The sequence below is a fragment of the Ambystoma mexicanum genome, chromosome 2p, assembly GCF_040938575.1.
Source record: "Ambystoma mexicanum isolate Mex_15411 chromosome 2p, UKY_AmexF1_1, whole genome shotgun sequence".
NCBI lineage: Eukaryota > Metazoa > Chordata > Amphibia > Caudata > Ambystomatidae > Ambystoma > Ambystoma mexicanum.
The window spans coordinates 891,607,243-891,626,517 of NC_090923.1; the positions used below are offsets into that span (position 1 = coordinate 891,607,243).

The 19,275-nt window shown below is 44.0% G+C and overlaps 1 protein-coding gene across 1 annotated transcript in view; it reads right to left on the reverse strand.

Annotated features, from left to right (window-relative positions):
* Nucleotides 1–5,467: 5,467 nt before the first annotated feature.
* Nucleotides 5,468–19,275, reverse strand: part of LOC138566872 (protein jagged-1-like) — a 453,219-nt gene continuing 439,411 nt past the window's right edge. The window contains exons 13-14 of the mRNA XM_069644589.1: nucleotides 16,970–17,120; nucleotides 5,468–12,623 (exon numbers count right to left, since the gene is read on the reverse strand). Of these exons, the coding sequence (XP_069500690.1) occupies nucleotides 12,241–12,623; nucleotides 16,970–17,120 (534 nt within the window). The 3' untranslated portion in view covers nucleotides 5,468–12,240. The remainder of the gene's footprint in view (nucleotides 12,624–16,969; nucleotides 17,121–19,275) is intronic.

The window sequence follows — 19,275 nt, forward strand, 5'->3', positions numbered from 1 at the left end:
TTGCTTTTAGTCTAACAGTGATATGTTTTTTATTTAGTTTCATATTTATGTACAGACATTTTGAAAAGTGACGACTGTTTTAAGATGTATTATGTGTGTGTATTTTGTATTTTAATTATACATTTTGTATTTTTAGGGGAAAGGTTTGACTATTAACCAAACACGTTAATAAAACTAAAATTAAATAAATGTTTGGCAGATCAGTACCTAGAGGATATCAAGTAATGGCAATTCCACAATACAAAGTTGGAAACACTACATCATAAGTCAAAAAGGTCATAGGTCCATGCCCTCACTCTCTGGCCGGCCTCTCTTGGACCTCCTCCTACCCCCACCTGCGAGGCTAAGAACATCTTTGACTCCACCCTTTCCTTCTCCGCCCACATCTCTGAGGTCTCTAAAAAGTCAAATTTCCGACTGCTCCTCCTCAGAGGTACTTTGCCTTTCCTCTCCTTCCCCCAGAAGCTCATGGTATCCCAAGCTCTGGTTCTCTCTAGCTTGGACTATTGTAACAGCCTCTTTCTAAATCTACCTGCCTCTACTCTCCACCCTCTGCAACTAATCCAGAACAGGACTGCAAGACTTGTCCTTGGCCTCAAGCCCTGGGATCGTATCTCTCCAGCTCTGAAATCTCTCCACTGGCTCCCAGTGGATGCAAGGATTAAATTCAAAACCCTCTGCATTGTCCACAAGGCTTTCTGGGGCCTTTGTCCAAAATACCTTCAGCTATCCCTCCGCAAATCCCTCCCCTCTCGAGCTCTTCGCTCCTCTACCTCCAACTCCCTCAGGGTCAGTCGTTTTTCAAAGAAACGAGCTGGGGGTAAATCTCTGTCTTCGGCTGGGGCCTCCCTCTGGAACAGCCTCCCTGCCACTCTAAAACTTGAGGAGAACCATCTCTGGTTCCGAAGCACCTCAAGACCTTCCTCTTTTCTTCTGCCTTCGCTCCCCCTCTCCCCTGCTGATCTGTTCTCTCTTGGCACCGTGCACCTGGCCACCCTCTGTTCTTCGGGCCCAGGTACCTGCTCACCCTGCCACCCTCCAGCACTGCCTCCGGGCCACCCCTTGCAATGGGGTCTGTATCTGTACCCATACAGCCTCCCCCTTTTTCTTCGAGCACTTATCCAACCTACCCTGTCTGCTGCTTTAAACCTAGCACTTGCAAATTTCTGGCTGCACTACCACTGTTTTTTGCCTCTATTATTTATTTATTGTTAGTTATCTGTTTCTCCTCTGCTTCGCACCTTCCACTCCTCCCCCCTTCCATGCACCTTTCCCCTCCCCTCTCCCATGCACTTGCGCGTTCTCAATGTCACTGGGCCTAGTAAGATCGCTGTTTTGTTCTCCCCTGTTCCCCTCCCTTGCCTTGTCTCGCTCTGAAACACTTGTGTACGAGTGCGATAGAAATAAAATATATCATATATCATATGTGTGAATGTATCAAACAAAGCAGAGGATTACCATGCTCGTGTGTTAGAACACTATACTTCTAAAACTCTGTTGTTAACGTGCAATTTGTAGGTCAGAGTTACAAACGAAATATTCCTTCATATATTTGAATCCCACCAATTTTTTGTGTTGCCTAGATGCAATCGGTCACTAAATAATTGAGAAAATGTGATGTAAAAAGCACTATTTTGCAGACTTAAAAAAAAGAATTGCGAAGTGGGGACATGCTCCGCTTGCAAGAGGCTCTCTGGCTAATATGCACACTCCAGGAACCACTAACATATGCTTGGAGCCCCCACTTCTCAAACCTCACTCATGGTAGTAGTTATATCCCAGGTTTTGGTATGTTCAAAAGTTCTTCCTTAGAGTTTAGTGAAAGGCTTTTGAACAGAAAGACATTTCAATTTCGCTTTCTTTGTCTAATTTTTCTTTCTCAATCTTCTGAGCACTGTGCTACTTGTACACATTGTATACAATTTGCATTGTAATTTGCTCATATGTTGACTGTTTTTTTTTTATTTAATGATTGTTAAATTGTATAGTTTTTCTTTCTCTGTTTTCTATTGGAAAATTTCAATAAAGTATTTTAAAAAAATAAAAAAGAAAGACATTTCAAAACCAGCGTAGCCCAGTACTCTAGTTGGCTCTGTCAGGCAGCCTGCCAATCTTTAAAGCGTTGGCTAAGCGGGTATCCCGTTCATATACCTACTGCATTAAGAGTCATCACAGCAGACACTGGCTGCACACCCAGGATCCTGCCAGCATCCGGCACTCCAGGCAACAGCGCCTGAGAGTCAACATCAGAAGTGAAACCATTGGGAAGGCTTGTGACAGCGAGTGAGATTTCACATCCCTTGTTCGACGCCGCAACAAAATGGTGACAGTTCACATTAAGATGGCAATAGTAAAGTGGCACTAAATATCATGGTGCAAATATTGTTTGGGATCGAAATGATATTGTTGGGGGGCATAAAGAGAAATGATGTGTCTGGCATTGGGAAACGAAGGTGGGGATCAAGAAGGTGGATAGGTGGGAGTTGCGCTCCCCTCATAAATACAATGGGCAGCACGACCTCAATGAAAAAGAGGAAATAAAATGTGAGCATTGTGTGCGACTTTATCAAGAGGCACGAAAATGTGGCATAGATTCCACTTCGTCTACCCAAACCACACCTATATGCAAGAGCTCCATTGGATGAGCAACAATTTCAGTTAAATTGGGTAATCCTGGACTGCAGGGGTGTTGCCAGGTCTGTACTAATGTCGGGACTGGGGCTAGCTAGCCTTTTGGTTGTAGCCCCTGAGCTTCTATCTGGGGCTACAACTAAAAGCCCCAGGGCTATAACCCCCTCAACCCCCACCCAGCAACACCTCAGCTGGACTGCGTTGCGGACTGTACATTTTGCGTATCAGGTATTTTACCCAAGCCCTTGGAGGATACTGGGAGTGGGCTCCCGGTCACAGATTGGCACCTCTTGGATCTTCATATGCCATCCTGTGCTACCTGATAGCGTGTGGGGTTGTGCCTCAGCTAGGGACATCACGCCCTAGCTACATTGAGGCATGGAGAGGTAAGCAAATGTCTAACATGGTCCTTTGTTCTTCACCAAACTGCAAAAGTACTGCTTTCCAGCTTGAACAGTGGGCATTTAAATCTTGATACAGTGATCACACATTAGGATGTTTGCAAATTCGATCTAATGTAGCCTGCTGTGTTAAGATTGGCAAGACACAGATAAAAGCCTCAATATATAATATTGGCACAAAACCAAAAATGTGCAATGAACTGGTGCTGGTCGTCGTGACCCAAGCACACTAGAAGGGTACTTAATTGTGAGTCAGAGGCATGGGTAGTATAGCTCAGTGGCAATGTGCTTGTCTAGGAAGCAAGACGACGCAGAGCAACACAGGTTTGAATCTATACCTAGAAACCTCTTCAGTATTAAGTGCATTATAAAAAGCCAATTATAATTAATTATAATAATTATGTGCTTCTCATCCACCTCCTGAGTAACAGTGTGTAGAGGAGCAGCTGCATGCCTCTGCAGGAAATCCCACGCCCTGCCTCCTATATGTTGGAAGTCGGAGACTGCGCCATGTTTGACACCAGCAGTTGTGCCAATTCCGCAGCGAGTGTTTGATAAAACGTATCCCCTGAAAAAACCCTATAGAATGTATCCCCGAAGAGATGGCAACCTGAGGGAGGAACTCCCTGAAGGAATATGAAAAAGAGTGAAAGAGAAGCCAATGATGTCACAAGAGATGAGCGTGACGCACTGAGAATACTGGCTGAAGTAAATGTATGGATCTTGTGGAAACTGATGACGAAGTTAAGAATCAAGTAAACTTTGATATGCAGAAAAGAAGATTGCACCCATGCGAAGTGCTATAGAAATGTAACCGTTCAATGATTGTACAGACGATGAAAAAGTAGACTAAGTGATTATAGAAGCTGGCTATACGTAGAAAATAGACTGCAGGCGAAACCGCCTTTGTGTCGGTGAACATCGAAGACAATATGCATGGGTGATGAGAGATGTTGGGCTAATTGGGTGGGGAGGTAAAGTCAAGTCCACCTCCTGGCACCTGGGCATGAGCTTAGGTGCTGCTAAGTGAACCGAATGTTCCAGACATGGGACGAGCATGCCAAACAATTGTAGAAGGCCGTATAACGAAGGGCCTTATAGTTTGAGAGCCAATGATATACTGTGTACTAAATAGTGTTGAAGATGACATGTTTTAGAGGTAGGCATAAGTTGTCCACTTGACAGTAGATAGCCAATCACAATCCCAGCCCTTATAGAAAGTATACTTGGATGTTCCCCTTGAACCTATCACAATCCCTCATAGTTTTTTCTTATTTGCCACATAGTATGACGTCATTGCTGAAATATATTTTGCATGTAAATTTGTTTTTTATGTGAACTTTCTCAAGAACTGAACGAATGTCCGTTGATGTCCGTTGTAACCTGCCTGTTTTAGATAACTGTTAACAAAACAGCAACCTTTGCCATCTTCCTGGGTTGATTCGATTATTTGGACTCAGAGTTATTCTACGAACCCCATCCATTGCATGCACAATACTAAAGAACCATAAATTCAGGTGTTTGGGACTGATCATATAATTGTAGGGATTGGAGATGCTTGCGAGCGGTGTACAGTGGACCCTAGAGTAATAGGTATTGTTAATGTGGTTCACTTTTCTTGGATTCACCATAACCAAGGTGTTTAAAAAGGAATGCAATATCAGAGATTTGTCAGATAATTTAGGGATTGGGATTACTATCATTATGGAAAATATCAGGGGACAACTGGAGAGACTTACTAGTTGTGGAAAGTTCAGACTATCTATTATATTATCTGCTATGTACTCCTGTGGAGGCCACATTATCAGAAACACCAGGACACATTAGAGATTGTTGAGCATGGGGCAAGGCTAGGACAACAAGGCAAATATAAACCCTTTTCACTTCCGGAGAAGGGCATTGAGCCAATCAGGTGGCTGGAACAACGGGCGAGAAAACACATTCTCCACCTGCTGTTTCCAGCCACACAAGAGGCTCATTTCCCCAGTGGCGCGATCTTTTTTTTTAATGTGGGGGGCAACAGGGAGCCTCTACTTGTTACCTCACCACCCCTTCACAGAGCTTTGCGCTCGGTCCTGGTGTTCCTCCAGCTCCCGGTCACCACCAAAGAAATGGAAAAGGGACTTAATACCTTTTCCCTTTGACGGCGGCCATCTTGAGGTTTTTTTGTTCTCGGGAGATTGGCGTTGCTTGCGCAGCCAATCTCCCGTGAAGAAAAATAGAAACCATTCGCACCCCAATAAACCCTGGGGTGAGAATGGCTTTACCCCTGGCTGCGGTGGGCGGACATGGGCTTTATCAGCCCCCAGCCATCTGGCCCTTCTCTACCTACCCTGTTTGTCCCAAATCCAGCTCTGCGTTTCACACCATGTAATAAACACACCAGGAATACTGCATAACACACACCAATCTCAGGAGAGAAAACAATGAGCCCATTTAGTGTTTAAGTCTTTTACTCGTCGCTCATGGTGTTACCTCACACAACGTCTTACTAGGCACATAGGGTAAGAGGATAAGACATGAGGATTAGACATAAGGTAAGCACTGGTTTCTACCCACCCCCCGTTACCACTCTCTGAAGCTCCAGCACAATAGGGGAATGTGAAGGGTTCAGCATTTATCTGGTGAAGCAAGGCGGGCACCACCAGTACAAGTTATATGTACGAAACAAAGAACAGCAGGAGTTGCACAGGCAGAAGTATGTTTTAACAGTCACAATGACAAAAAAGGGTAAGCATATAGAATCATATAAGAAGCAAGGAGAGTCTGTGGGAGGGATGCACCAGTGTAGGAGTGGAAAGAGAGAGAACATATTAGAAATGCACAGTTGGTGATATTTCCCCAAAATTAGGGGGGGCATACACAAGCAGCATCATTTCACATAAATCAGACATAAAGTGGAAGTAGTATCACACACCCTGTGAACCCCTCCACACCCCCAATCAATAACGGGAGGTGATGTCAGAAGACCATTAACTACAAGGATTAAACTAGTATTGACATCAGGTAGCTTTTAATGTTCATGAAATCCCAAGAAGTAGTTAAAGTGGTACAGTAAGCGTGAAACATATAAACACTCAAAGGGGGGGTCACACTAGGAAACTCTGCCTATACCAAAGCGACAGCCCCATTATCAGTAATGGCAACCAGAATCTGAGGCCATTTGTTTCATCCTGGTTCCAGTGTAATGAGTGTGGGTCACAAATGCTTGCATATTTCTGCTTGCTCCCACTGGGGCTAAAAATGCAAAGAACAGGTTGTCTGTAAACTTAGACTAAGAAGAGCAAGTTACTTTCTGCTAATAAACATTGTGTTGATGGCTACAAGATTTCCCAAACAGGTTCCTCATGTCCAGAAGTAGCACCATTAGACTGAGTATGTTATCTTAACGTAGTCACGGTGACGCTGATGCCACTGATGCCAGCCTTGACATTATGAGGACAGTTTCAACCACTTGTCCCTGCCTCAGAGAGGGTAGAGGAGTGGCACAACTGCCAAATAGGCATTACCTTTGATTGCAAAGGCTTACAAACCATTCCCACAGGGGAGGAAGCGCATGAAGAATATGCAGGGGGAGGAAAGACTGTACCCAGTAAAAACGCCATTACTGGAAGTAGGTACATTGACTTCTAATGGATACCTTCCTCTCACATGCGCCTGATCTCTTGCAAATTCTGAAAGTAGTAAAGGGTACAGGCTGGTCGGATGAAGGTTCTGTGGAACCATTATGCTGCATAACAAACTGATGCAAGACACCGTATCCAAAATGGTGTCTTTCCTGTGCCACTGTGTCCCCACAGCATTGCTTGTTGTAAGGTATGTAAAGAAGACCATGTGGTAGCCTGACAAATGTCTAGCAGATGGTCACCTCCCTGCACAGCAGGAGTGTCCGCTAGACACCTGGTCGATTGTACTCCAGTGCACTCTTGTACTTGATTGTCTGCCATTTCAAATCACATTTTCATTTGGATCATAATGCTTTAGAAGATGGTCTATTTTGAAAGAGCATCCCCTGGATTTCTCAAGGATGCAAACCTATGGCAGTGGAAGAGGGGGAATTTCTTGTTCAAACTAGGGGCAAACTGGTAGATCGGGAGAAACCCCTTCTCCTAAGAGTTGTAGTCTTTGACCTCTGAGTGAAGTTCCTCTTTGTGGGATGTTTCCTGTTGTCAGCTAAGTGTGCCCACAATATGCTTCCTGGCAGGTGGGCGATCTATGAGAACTACCCATTCTGGAGTGCCCAGATCCAGGGTGATTGGCCTCCACGTGCAGAGGGTATTAACCTAAAAAACCCTTTTGTGTGGGTGGTGATTTTTGACAGCTTTTGTCTGTCAAGGTCTGGACATACTACATAATATTTTCAAGAGAATATATCCCTCAGCTTCAGGAGAATTAGTGTAATCTTGACCACTTCCCTTCCATGTGACCACTGATTGATAGCTCCGACAGCCGCCCACAAACTGCTTCCATCGCTCCACTTCCTCTCGCCCGCCCACAGACAAAGGGTAGGGCCATCAACAGCATCAATGGTCCACCATAACATCTCTTCATTAACTCATGCAGGAAATGATGTATGATCCTACAGACATCCCCAAAATGTGGGCAACTGTGCCCGCTGCAGGGACTTCTTACTCAGTCCTGCTTCTGGCACCTGGAAAATACAGGAGGTCACGAGGACCTGGAGCGAGTAGCTATGGAAGAGAGGTAGTAAATCCCTGATTTTTCATACTCTCTTCTAGAGGATGAAAGGAAAGTCTTTCCCCACTATATAAATGCTGTTTGATGGAGAGAGGCAGGATACCTGAATTTCAGAGGAAAGCATAAGAGTGCATGAGTGTGCAGAACCCATTGACGCTTCCACTCAATAAATGCCACCCAAGACTTTTTACACTCAGCTATGATATGATAGGTTGTTTATAACACGCTTAATACCCAGAGGTTTCTAAGCGCAGATCCGGGATCGAACATTAAGCGCGGATTCGGGGATCGAACCTGTGGTGCTCTGTGTCGTCTTGCTTCCAAGGCCAGCACGTTGCCCCTGAGCTATCCTCCTGATACCATTCAACATGTTCCACGTGTGTCTGCAATGCTACGCTCCTCATTTCATGCCTAATCAAATAAATTGAGGTAGTTTGTAAAAGGACTAAACCAGGTCAGTCGAACGAGTACAAAGGCATTTGAAACCAGACAGAAAAGAAAAGATGACTAGCAACAGGGGGACGGGTCATTCAGTGCCATTGCTGGGGGGAAGGGAGTATGTGTTGTGTTGTTTCCCACTGTATAAATGTCCCTTAAAAATGACAATTCTTTGAAACTAGTGGCAGTGTTGGCAGAGCCAGTCAGCCGGTGCCGGTTGCCCTTCAGCTTTGCCCCAAACATGCAGCAACGACTTTGGGGACATCAGTCTCGGAAACGGGAGGAATAGAAGGGCAAGAATGATCCTGAACGAGTGCAACCCGACAGTGATTTCCTTTGAAGGAGTGTTGGCAGTCAGAGAAGATGTAGCCAGGACAATCTTTCAGAAATTAGCAGACACAAAACTGGTTTTGGTTCCCTGGCTCCATGGTAAGTCCAAATGGCACGGTTGATATGGTGACCGAAAACGGCTTCCCTTGCCATATTTGTTCAGTGTCACAAACACATTAAAATGCATGGGATAGCTGGACAAACAGGCATCAGTGTCACACGTGCCACATTGATGTGAGCAGCATGGCTGTTTAATGCCATGAAATAACATGCTAACAAACTAAACATTGGTGACAAGTTCCTAAAGTACTTTCTGTAGCATATGGAAAAAATTGAACCAAAGAAAGGGGGCAAACATGGCCCCCGATTGGACATCAGGTCTGGTCCAACTGAGGGGTTAACATTCTGAATCCAGTCTACATCTGGAGTTACTTCAAGGGATCAGGAAACCCGGGAGAGGAAGGTATCCATTAACAGGGGGTGGGTTGAGAGGAAATCCCCAAAGGTTGTAATTGCCTCCACTTACACCCCCTTAAACAGCGTTCATGAAAGATATGAGCTTAGAGGGCTGAAGGAAAAAACAGGGAGAATGGATGGTGAAGACACCGGGCTATGACTGGAGAGGTAGAAGAAAGAAATTAATAGTGAAGGACGAAGACAAAGAATAGGTGTCAGGAGAGGGAGGGATACAGTAAAAGAGAAAGGCGGCAGAAAGGATCCCAACCTAAAAATCTGGAGATAGACACAGATCGATGATATTAAATCATCCCAATAAACAAATCCAGCAGTATTAGGAGAGCAGGGCTACAGGAATGAGCCCACATTAGAGAGAGAAGCAGACAGAGGCAACAAGGAGGGTCTCAAGGTTGCCAGTAAAAACAGAGAGAGGTCACCAGAGGCCAAGAGGTAGAAACAGGTGAAAGGAAAGCTTCCAAACTGTAGAGCTAGAGTTTATGTAAGAGTAAGTGGCAAGGATAAACCCAAGCAGTGAAGCTTAGGGCAATAACAGGGCAAGGCACCAGGAATGATCCCGAAGTAGAAATGGAGGGAGTCAACAGTGATCCCGAAATAGAGGTAGAAACAGACAGGCCAGACTAATGATCCAAAACCTGAGTTGAGGTAGAAACAGAGCCAAGTCACAAGATTGATACCTACCCAGGGTGCTGACGATAGAAATAGGGAAACTCTGCCCACTTAATGGAGTCTCCAGAGGCCGAAGGGTGGTATTACGGGTATATGCACAAGGAAAAAAGAAAGTACGCAGAAGAGAAGGAGAGTGGCAGACATATGAGGAGACAACCGGAATAATCCTGACCTAGGAGTTAGACAGTGACATTAGAGCCAGGCAAGAGAAAGAAACAGGGATGGGAGCATGACTAGTACAACCCCAGGGGCACGATGGGGAAAGAGAGAGTGGGTAAACGACAGATAATGGCACAGAGAAAAAGACAGCAATTGGGCGACAGGAGGACCACCCGAGAGGCAAGCAAAAGAAGTTAGGAACAAGCAGCAGGTGCTCCAAACTATGGAGATGATACCAAGTGAGACAGAAAAGCTATACATTAAGAACACATACACTAGGAAGAAGGGATAGCATTAGTCAGATATGAAATTCAAAGAAAGTAATAAACAGATAAAATATGGATACTAATTCACATGCCTAGAGAGCTGCGTTATTGTTTGTTGCATGAAGGGTATAAATGACCCACCTTTAGCAACAATGGGAAAAGCCTGCAAGGATGGCACACCATTAATTGCATTGAATGATATTGTCAGAAAGTCTGCCTGCTGGCCCCAACGCATTGACATGAACAAGCGCACCAACCAGTGAGACTGTGCAGATCCAGTGAGGGTGTAATGAACCCAACAATGCCCCTGTCCCCCACTGGCACCTAATGATTAAATACACAGACTGCACATGTTGCTGAACACTGAGAAAGGCTTAATGGGATGCACAAGTCTGACAATGCATCAAAGTGATGCTGGGGAGAACGATAATGCTCAATTCCATCATCCCAGGATGAGAGTGCACTTACTCGGAAGTTGGAATAGCTCCCATCAACATCCCAAGAAGATCATGATGAAAATATGAATGTATCGGTGAACCCGGTAACACATGTTGAGCAAGCTCATCAAACAGCATCAAACATTAAGTGCCTTATGCCAAGAACAAAGGAGAGTGCAAACATCTGACAACATTCAAAAAGTGTCCCAAGATAGAGAGTGGCCATCGCCTGCGAAGCTTGGGCGAGCACTATACAGAGAACTAGTTACACAGCAGCAGGGATGTCGTCAAACAGTGAGGACTGAATAAACACAGAGTGAACTCCACTCTCCCGCCAAAACTCCATGAAGATGGGGGGCGGCGCTTGCAGTGGGACACTATTTGAAAGGTGTTCTTCTCAGCGTGGAGTTCAGCTTCATTAGGGAGTACTGCCTGGGATGGGTGCCACCAAAGGACAGCCGTTAACCAATCACTCGTGTACTCTGAGCAGTGAAAGTGCCACCAGAGCAGGAAGCGGCGTCATGGCCAGTGCAATGTTTGAGAGAGTGAGACTTCCCTGGTGAAGACTGGCCTCTATTAGTGCAGAACTGGAACAGGAAGATCACCCCAGAGCACAGTTGTTCACTCCCAATGTCCCCTCCAGGGTGCACCTGGACCCTTTTAGTTGCACACATTGCAAGAGAGATGATCCTTTGGGGGGTAGGGTTGGGTGTCTAAGAAAATAACAGAAGTCAATCATTCAGAGTGGATTGGCCTCCATCAATAGAAGCAGGAGGGATGTGTGCAGGTGTGCGTGTATGGGGTGAGAGTGTGGGGGGAGTCTATGAGGGTGTAGGACAGAGAGTGTAAGGAAAAGAGTGTGTGAGACAGAATAAAGGTGAGTGGGTGGGAAGAGGGTGTATGTGTGTGCACGCATGCATCTGTCCTTCCAGGGCAGGATTCGTGTGAAGGAAACGCCCCTTACCGGCTTGGGTTACCCTATATCACTGAGGCAGTATGCGAAGCGGGGAGAATCTGGAGGGCAGGAATGGCCTTGAGCCCTGAAGCACTGCATAGGAGGAAGGAATTTCCAGGATTGAGGTTGCCTCCATCATTGTGTGAGAAGGAGGTGCTTCTGGGGCAGACTTTGGATCCTTGTGGAGGACGTTTTCTGCAAAGCATGATTCTCCATTGTGGGATTCAATTTCATGAATGAACAGTACATGAAAGAAGGAGGTCAGTTCACAAAATGGCTAGTCTATTTGGAGTGGTGAGTGGGAGGGTCACCCCTCCAGGCCTGGCTCACAGGTCAAACCTTTCACTTGTTTCGAACAAGGGGAGCCAAGAATAAATGTATCATGTAGACAACATGGTCCTGCCACACTAAGGTAGGGTAAACATCTGCTATAACAACATATTCTCTTTGATACAAATCCAGTGGTTCACTCATAGCATTGCCCATCCCACCATGGCCACATCAGCTAAAAAAGCCTCATGAAATGTAACATCTGCGAATAATTCTTACGTTGGTCCAATAAAACATATCACAGCTTCTAAAGAAGCCCACTAGAGTCCTTTCCAGTAGTCTCCATTGTCATGAAAGGCCCCTGGGGCTATCCCAGCCAGTGCCAGTGTAGTCTACCCCAGTGGTCACCTAGACATTTGGTCTCCATGGCAGCACCGCTCTGCCTCCTGCGTTAGGTGGGGACCCCGACAGACAGCTAGTTCAACACAACGCCGACCATCCGCTCTGTGCCCTCAGAGCTTAAACACCTCGCAGTCAATCAAATGGCGCTTATTTAGTTTCTCACGCTCTAGGTTTGAGAGGTCAAGCTTGTTAAGGTTGCAGGTCGGGAAGATGTCAGCGTCATCCAGTCCATCCACTTTCTTTGTAGGGAAGAGAAGGTCAACACTGCCATTGAGCTGTGTTTCCTCAGTGGTCACCTGCTCAAGGTCACTTCGGGTCACATTTTGGATTAGATTCATTGCATCGGGCAGATTATTCACACAGCGCCCATCGACCGCGTCCCCCTCTCTGGCCTTCCGACGTCTCCGCAGTAGCACGCAACTGCACAGTAGGCAGCACAGCAGCAGAAAGATGGTGACTGGAGCCAGTACGTACAAGAATATCCACTGATTTCCTAGAAGACAGCAAAAGAGAGAAGACTTAGAAATTGCTGCTGTAATGTCACTTTTATGGTCCCTGCCTTAATAGTAATGCAACCTGGGAATGTCAGGATGTCTCCTGGACTCAAGAGAACCACAGATTCGGTGGCTATGATGGGATCTTTGCAGGATCTCTCAGAAGCAATTGCAGGAGTCCCGGGAGGATAGCTCAGAGGCAACGTGCTCGCCTTGGAAACAAGACGACACGAAGCAACACAGGTTCAATCCCCGGGTCTGCGCTTAGAAACCTCTGGGTATTATGCTGGTTATAAATACGCAACTAAGTCATATTCCTGTAACAGCCCTCAATGCCCCCAGGCTGTGTGAGCCCTTTCAAAATGAAAATAAATAAATAAATAAATTAGGGGCATCTTCTTGTAATCATGAGTAAGGGCATGTTTGGTAGAAAGTGAAGTTGAGAAAAAGAAGCCTCTGCACTTAAATATGATATATTTGTGATCATGTCAATCAAATGCTGCATACAATCTCCTAAGAAGTGGATCCTTCCCCACAGACATAAAAACAGGTAGAAGTAGTTGTACATTTTTATTCCAACTATGCATGTTACATGAGTGTGTAGTGTTTATTCTTATATTAGAAGTCTAACAGCCTCATTAGGAGGTTGGTGGTATCTCTGTGGTAAATCCACTGCGATACCACCAAATGGTATTAATGTTTCCGCCACTTGGTCCAGCAGAATTACTGCCAGATTACAAGTGCTGGTAGGCAGTGTTTGTCCCCATCAATTGACTCCGTGGGGATATTGCCACTTTTTGGGCAGAACGGTGGCGGATTTACCTTCAGCTCTAGCTGGAGGTGAATCATCCACCTCTCCGCCAAACTCGCAGTTGGGCGGTGTGGTAATGCTGCAGTAGCAGAATTACAGCCGCATTACTGACGACGTTTAACACACCGTCCAACTTTTATTGAGGCTGTAAGAGTGTTTCACCTTACGAGGTGTCACTTCTTCAGGACTATGGTTTCAATAAGGTGCTTGGGTCTTGCAGACCAAAGAGTAAGGCTGGTGAAATATCTGGTGTCTCCAGAGGAAGAGGAAAGAGCGCTGTTGCCCAACATCCGGAGCTCGCTTAATTGCATACAAACAACCAAACAATCTGGCACAATCTATGGCCAGAAGTGCATTTCTCCCAGATCAAGAACATATACGACATTGAACATACCTGGGCTATGTTGGGAGAGGCAAAACCTTTCAACACATATGCACAGAGTCTGCCATAACAATCACATAGACCCAACACTAGTGATGCTAGTGACATAAAAATGGTCCAATGGTGAAAACCTTATCCAATTCAATAAATGCCAGCAACAAAAGTATTCAGGTGAGACATCCCAGAAACTATGCGACAGCATGAACTTACAGTTACACCATCTTGAATCCCAAAACCAACACCAGTAAATCATCACTTCACATAGAATGACATGACCACATTCTAACACATCTCGGAGATGAGACGCAGTGTTCACTGGCTCCCAATTAACCAAACAATCAAGCTCAAGACCCTCTCCCTCACATACAAGTGCATACACAACCAAGCACCTAAACACATCTGTGATACATTTAACCTAAACACTTCAACGAGACAAACCAGATCATCCCACTCCAACTACCTTATCATAACCAGGTTCAAACTACAAAAAGCAGGAGGAAAAAGCTTCCCAGTCCTTGTAGCCAAAACATGGAACACTCTACCATCTAACATTTGACTAGAACCCTCCTTCCACAAATTCCGGAAAGAAGCCAAATCCTGGGTCATTATGAATGAAAACTAAATCTACCGCTCCTTTCAAACATAATACATTCTGCTGTATATACTCTCCACTATCTTACGCCGTTGTATATATATTTTGTGCCGTATTTTGTGACTTATAAATTGTGCCTGCATAACATGTGTAACACACTTCCTGTAAACTGTATAAACTTTGTGTATGACTATGTGTGTAACGGTAAATGTATCTACAAATGTACCCAAGAAATGTGCCCAGTTGCCTCAGGGCTCGGTGCGCTATATAAATAAATACAATACAATACAATACAGAACCTGTTGGTAGTGGTATTGAAAAGAGGAACTCTCAAATACCATAAATCGATTAACGTGGGAGCTCATGTATTTGAAGATGCTCAACCTAAAAAACAGAGGTATGAACATAGATGTAGGATTTATTACACACTATGGCAACCCCTGAGCCTGGAACTGTCAACTGAGCCTGAAGACTACTTATCGGCATTATCTCTCACCAACAGCTGCATGACACAGTGGTTCAGAATCCCTAATGGGGGGGACAGATGATACCAAAAATGTCAACCTTTGGTATCTCAACTCAAATGATTGGCACCCATTATCACGCACAAGGCACTCTGAAATACCAGTGGGCGCTGCATCATTCAAACATTGGTAACATATTGTGTATGCTCCATTTCGTAAGCCATTATCGACAGGAGGCACACTAAGATAACATTATACATTACACCATTTAAGCCTTAGCAAGAAACATTTATATTTGTCACATCATGTGCAAGCCACTATGCATACATAACTGCAGTTAACTCAGTAAATGGTCCTGGATTTGCACTGATGCTGTAAAATAGATATGCATCTCTCTTATATGATGCTTTAGTGTACACGGTAGTGCATAGGGGAATTTGTAAGACCATGTGGGTATTACATCACTGCAGGTATTCACATGGGTGTGGTTGCCAAAGAGATGCACATATACACTGTATTTAGAAAAACTAAAGGTTGGTTGCAGCAATGGCATTTTAGGCAAAACGTTAGACTCATTGTGAGGTGAATGCAAAAAATCACACACTCTTTTTTAAATTACTTGCTGTTAAGCCTTACTTTTCAAGATTAGTGTACAATACCATGAATAGTTTTTCAAACTTACTGAGTCCCACTGTAGAATTCCTTGAACTTGTATCAACACCCTTGGTGCAATATTTGTGTGTGAACAATATGTGGCCACTAAAATGTAGTTCCCAACAGAGCAGAAATTGAAGATTTCTCTTCAATGAGCACAGTTATATGTCTGCCCAGATCCCAGATTCATCGCTCTGTCGATAAGGTGATCATTCGAAGGTGATCATCCGATGACTACATTTCATGCATAGACTTCCTAGTGCTAATGGACTTTCAAGTAAACATTCTACCTTTATTTATGTGAGAGAAAAGTCTAGCACTATGCTTTTTATTCTTAGTTAATTCACATTTCATTCTGTGATCATCATCTGATACAGAAGTATACAGGGTTTGATAGCTAATAGATTGTACAATATCAACATAACATACCCAGTTATTCGTATAAAAGTTATCAAAACTTGTATTTCCTGTGATTCCTTACTTCCATATGTACTTTCTTCTGTAACTGATGTTGCATAGCTTATAAAATGTGTACAAATAGCTGGAGGATGATGTTGATATTGAATAAATCGGGGTACAGGAAGAAGGCACTTTCCGTTCCGGGTTTCTTAATATCGTGAAAACAAGTGTTAAGAGGGAGATGAATAGGGGCATGAAAGAAAGGAAAGGTTTTCTCTCTCAGTCGCAAAATGAGCAGGTGTATTTAGATGCAGACCCAGGTAAGTTGACTCAAAAAAGTACATTTGTAGATTCTATGAATTCAGTCATTGTGTAAATAACTAATTTAGGTTGAAAGAAACCTAAAAGTTATAATTGTCATTTAGAGATTCTTTGACACAGACATCAAATTGTTGTAAAAAGCTCCTGAAATCGGTTGGTGGCCCGGCAACTACTGGATTTTTCAATTTGTACCTTAGAGAACTGATTATACTGTTTATGGAATTTTACACAATTTTTCTAATATATTGTATTTTAAAATGCATCATTCAACCCATTATTTAAAACATTTTAACAGGGAAGAACTCACTTGGATCCACCCTAGATTGTTTTGTGCTCCATCATAACTCTTTGACGCTCAAGCAAATTCGGGGAGATATTTAACATCATCCACTAAAAATATTCGAGAGCTGCGCCTGACATTAAATCGTCTCAAATTCTGATTCCACCTCAGGAGCCACCCTCCCCTACCAACTAACACCAAAAGCAGACTCTTCCATGCACCATTACATGAACCAGAACAGTTACCATCTTAAATTGTTTCAATCCACTTGACAACAGAGACGAAAGAGCATCCAAACTTCAAATAAAGACCCTATGCAATGGAAAGTGTTTTAATGAATGGTGGTAAAATCAACCTCAGATCCAATATGGAGAAAGAGAGAGCACCACCAATTGAAGGAAAGAAACAGAGATGGAAAGTCACTGGAAATCCATCTGCGTACCTGAGCAGGCACCATCTGGGCAGGGATCTTGGAATTTCCAGCACTCACTGCTTCCAGAGTCATCGGCACAGGAGCAGGCGTAGCTGCCCCCTTTGCTCTGGCAAATGGTACCAGGTGGGCATGGATTAGGGTCACAATCCCTTACGAATTCCTGGGGAAAGAAAAGACAAGAGCTGAAACAGGAGCTGAGCAGCAGGAACAACAATTTAAAAAAAAACAGTTCGATGTAAATGTGCAAAGGAGTGGGGCCACGGGGCCTTTCCCAGTCAAGGTGTCAATGAGCACCTTTAGTTGTCCCACTCCCTGTGAATCTGGAGAGTCACACCATAGAAAATACTATGAGTGTGATAAAGAATGGTCTCATCAAAGCTTCTCAGCCTTATGTCACTGCACTTGCGGGAGAGAGGGGCAAAAAGGGCGATGCTGAAGTACACAGGTGTCCTCCTTTTGCCATCTGTAGTACAAAGGACAGCTAAACAAGAGTTGGTGTTATCAAAGGGATGTCATCAATGTGTGCCTTTCCTATTTATGTATACATAGGATAGATAAATAGATAAATACCATTGTGAATACTGAACTTGACTGAACGTACATTGGGAGACATCTGTAATATCTTGTTTTGCCCAAAGGTCTAAAACATCCACTGAATGCCAGTTCACGATAGGACACTAAAGAAATGTGACAGACTCACTATAAACATCGATAAAAACTGAAACATTGTGGTTCAGGCAAAAAACGCAAAAATAGTTCTTCTTAATCTCATTAAATTACTCTAGTATGCGCCTAATCGCAAATCGAAAACCTGACTCACTAAAGAGCCTTCTGACAACCAATCAACCACGCTCAATGATCCCCAACACTGTCAGTAGACTGCCACCCAGGGACAATGAGAATGACCATATGAATGAACTCAACAGTTCAGGACCCACATGTCACAGGGAGGCAGATCCCCTTTACCTTGCCCAAATTCGGGGATACCCACACACTCTAATGACAAAACATCTGTCCAACACCTGCCCAATCCAAAAATACTGCAGAATCTAGAATAAAAATCAGTATGGTCAACAGCAATTGGCCATTAAAAAGGGCAAAAACATCTGACAGTTTATGGAAGAGTTTAATTTAGACTTGCTAGCAATCACAGACTTACAGTTCACAGATAACTGTACAATAACCATTGATTCCATTCTACCTGCTGGCTATGCATTGATCACCACAAATAAGGCATACAAGAAAGCTGGTGGAGTCACACTTCTAAGTCCGGAGAGATAGATTAACCATGATTGCTACAACCCCCACTCATAGTTTTGAGAATGGTTTTCAAATGTGACATCAATGATAACACCAAAGTGGCTATAATTGTGGTATACTGACCAGCACCACCTTTTCACAGGAATGGTCAGACATCAAGGCAAGTATTCAAACCAATGCTAATAAAATCCTCCTCATGGGAAATGCAAACCTCTGGCTTGGCCAGCCACCTCACCCAAACACCATCTTATTTATCCAGACCATGAACAGCTTAGGCTTCTGCCCCAGAGTAGACAAATCCACCCAAAGATGGACACACACTCATCATCATTTGGGTCTTCAGTTACATGACCTACAACATTTTAAAATGTAGACTGTTTAGTTGTGGCAATGTTACTGTTACGACATGAGACCGAAAGTAATAACAAATGGTTTGATGAAGAATTACAAATTTGGATTTGAGTATTTGGCCGAATTGCAGCTGAAAATGAGATATTCATGCTTCGGCCGAATACTTAATTAATTTTTACTCAAAGTCGAATAGGTTTCTTTACAAAATACATTAAGTATTGCTTTCACTGTGCCTCAAATCATTCAGGCATGTTATGTTAACCCTTTGAAAGGACCATTAAACAAATGCTGCTGTCACTACTTTGATTGAGTGCAGACAGAGCTCAGGTGTGAAAGTGCAAACAAAGTCTCAGCCCTTCATATGCTGGAGAGACAATCTGTAATTTGGTGGTTTGCTGGGGACTCTCTATTTTTAATGTGCAATGAGATGTCTCTGGTCTCGCCTGTATTTTGCAGTTGAAGACCAATGAGCTGAAACAATAGTTTACAAAGTCCAATCCCACCAATTCCCAATCCAAGTAATGTAATTGAGTGGATTGATATAACTGCTGCACATATCCCAGGAAGTTCCAAGCTCTGGGTAAAATAGCTCAGGAGGTAGTGTGCCTGCAGCAAAGAACTGTATTCAGCCTGCAGGTCAAGATTATGCAGCAAGTAAGATGGCTCACTGGGAGGTGTGCCTATGGCAGAGAAGTGCTTGTGAT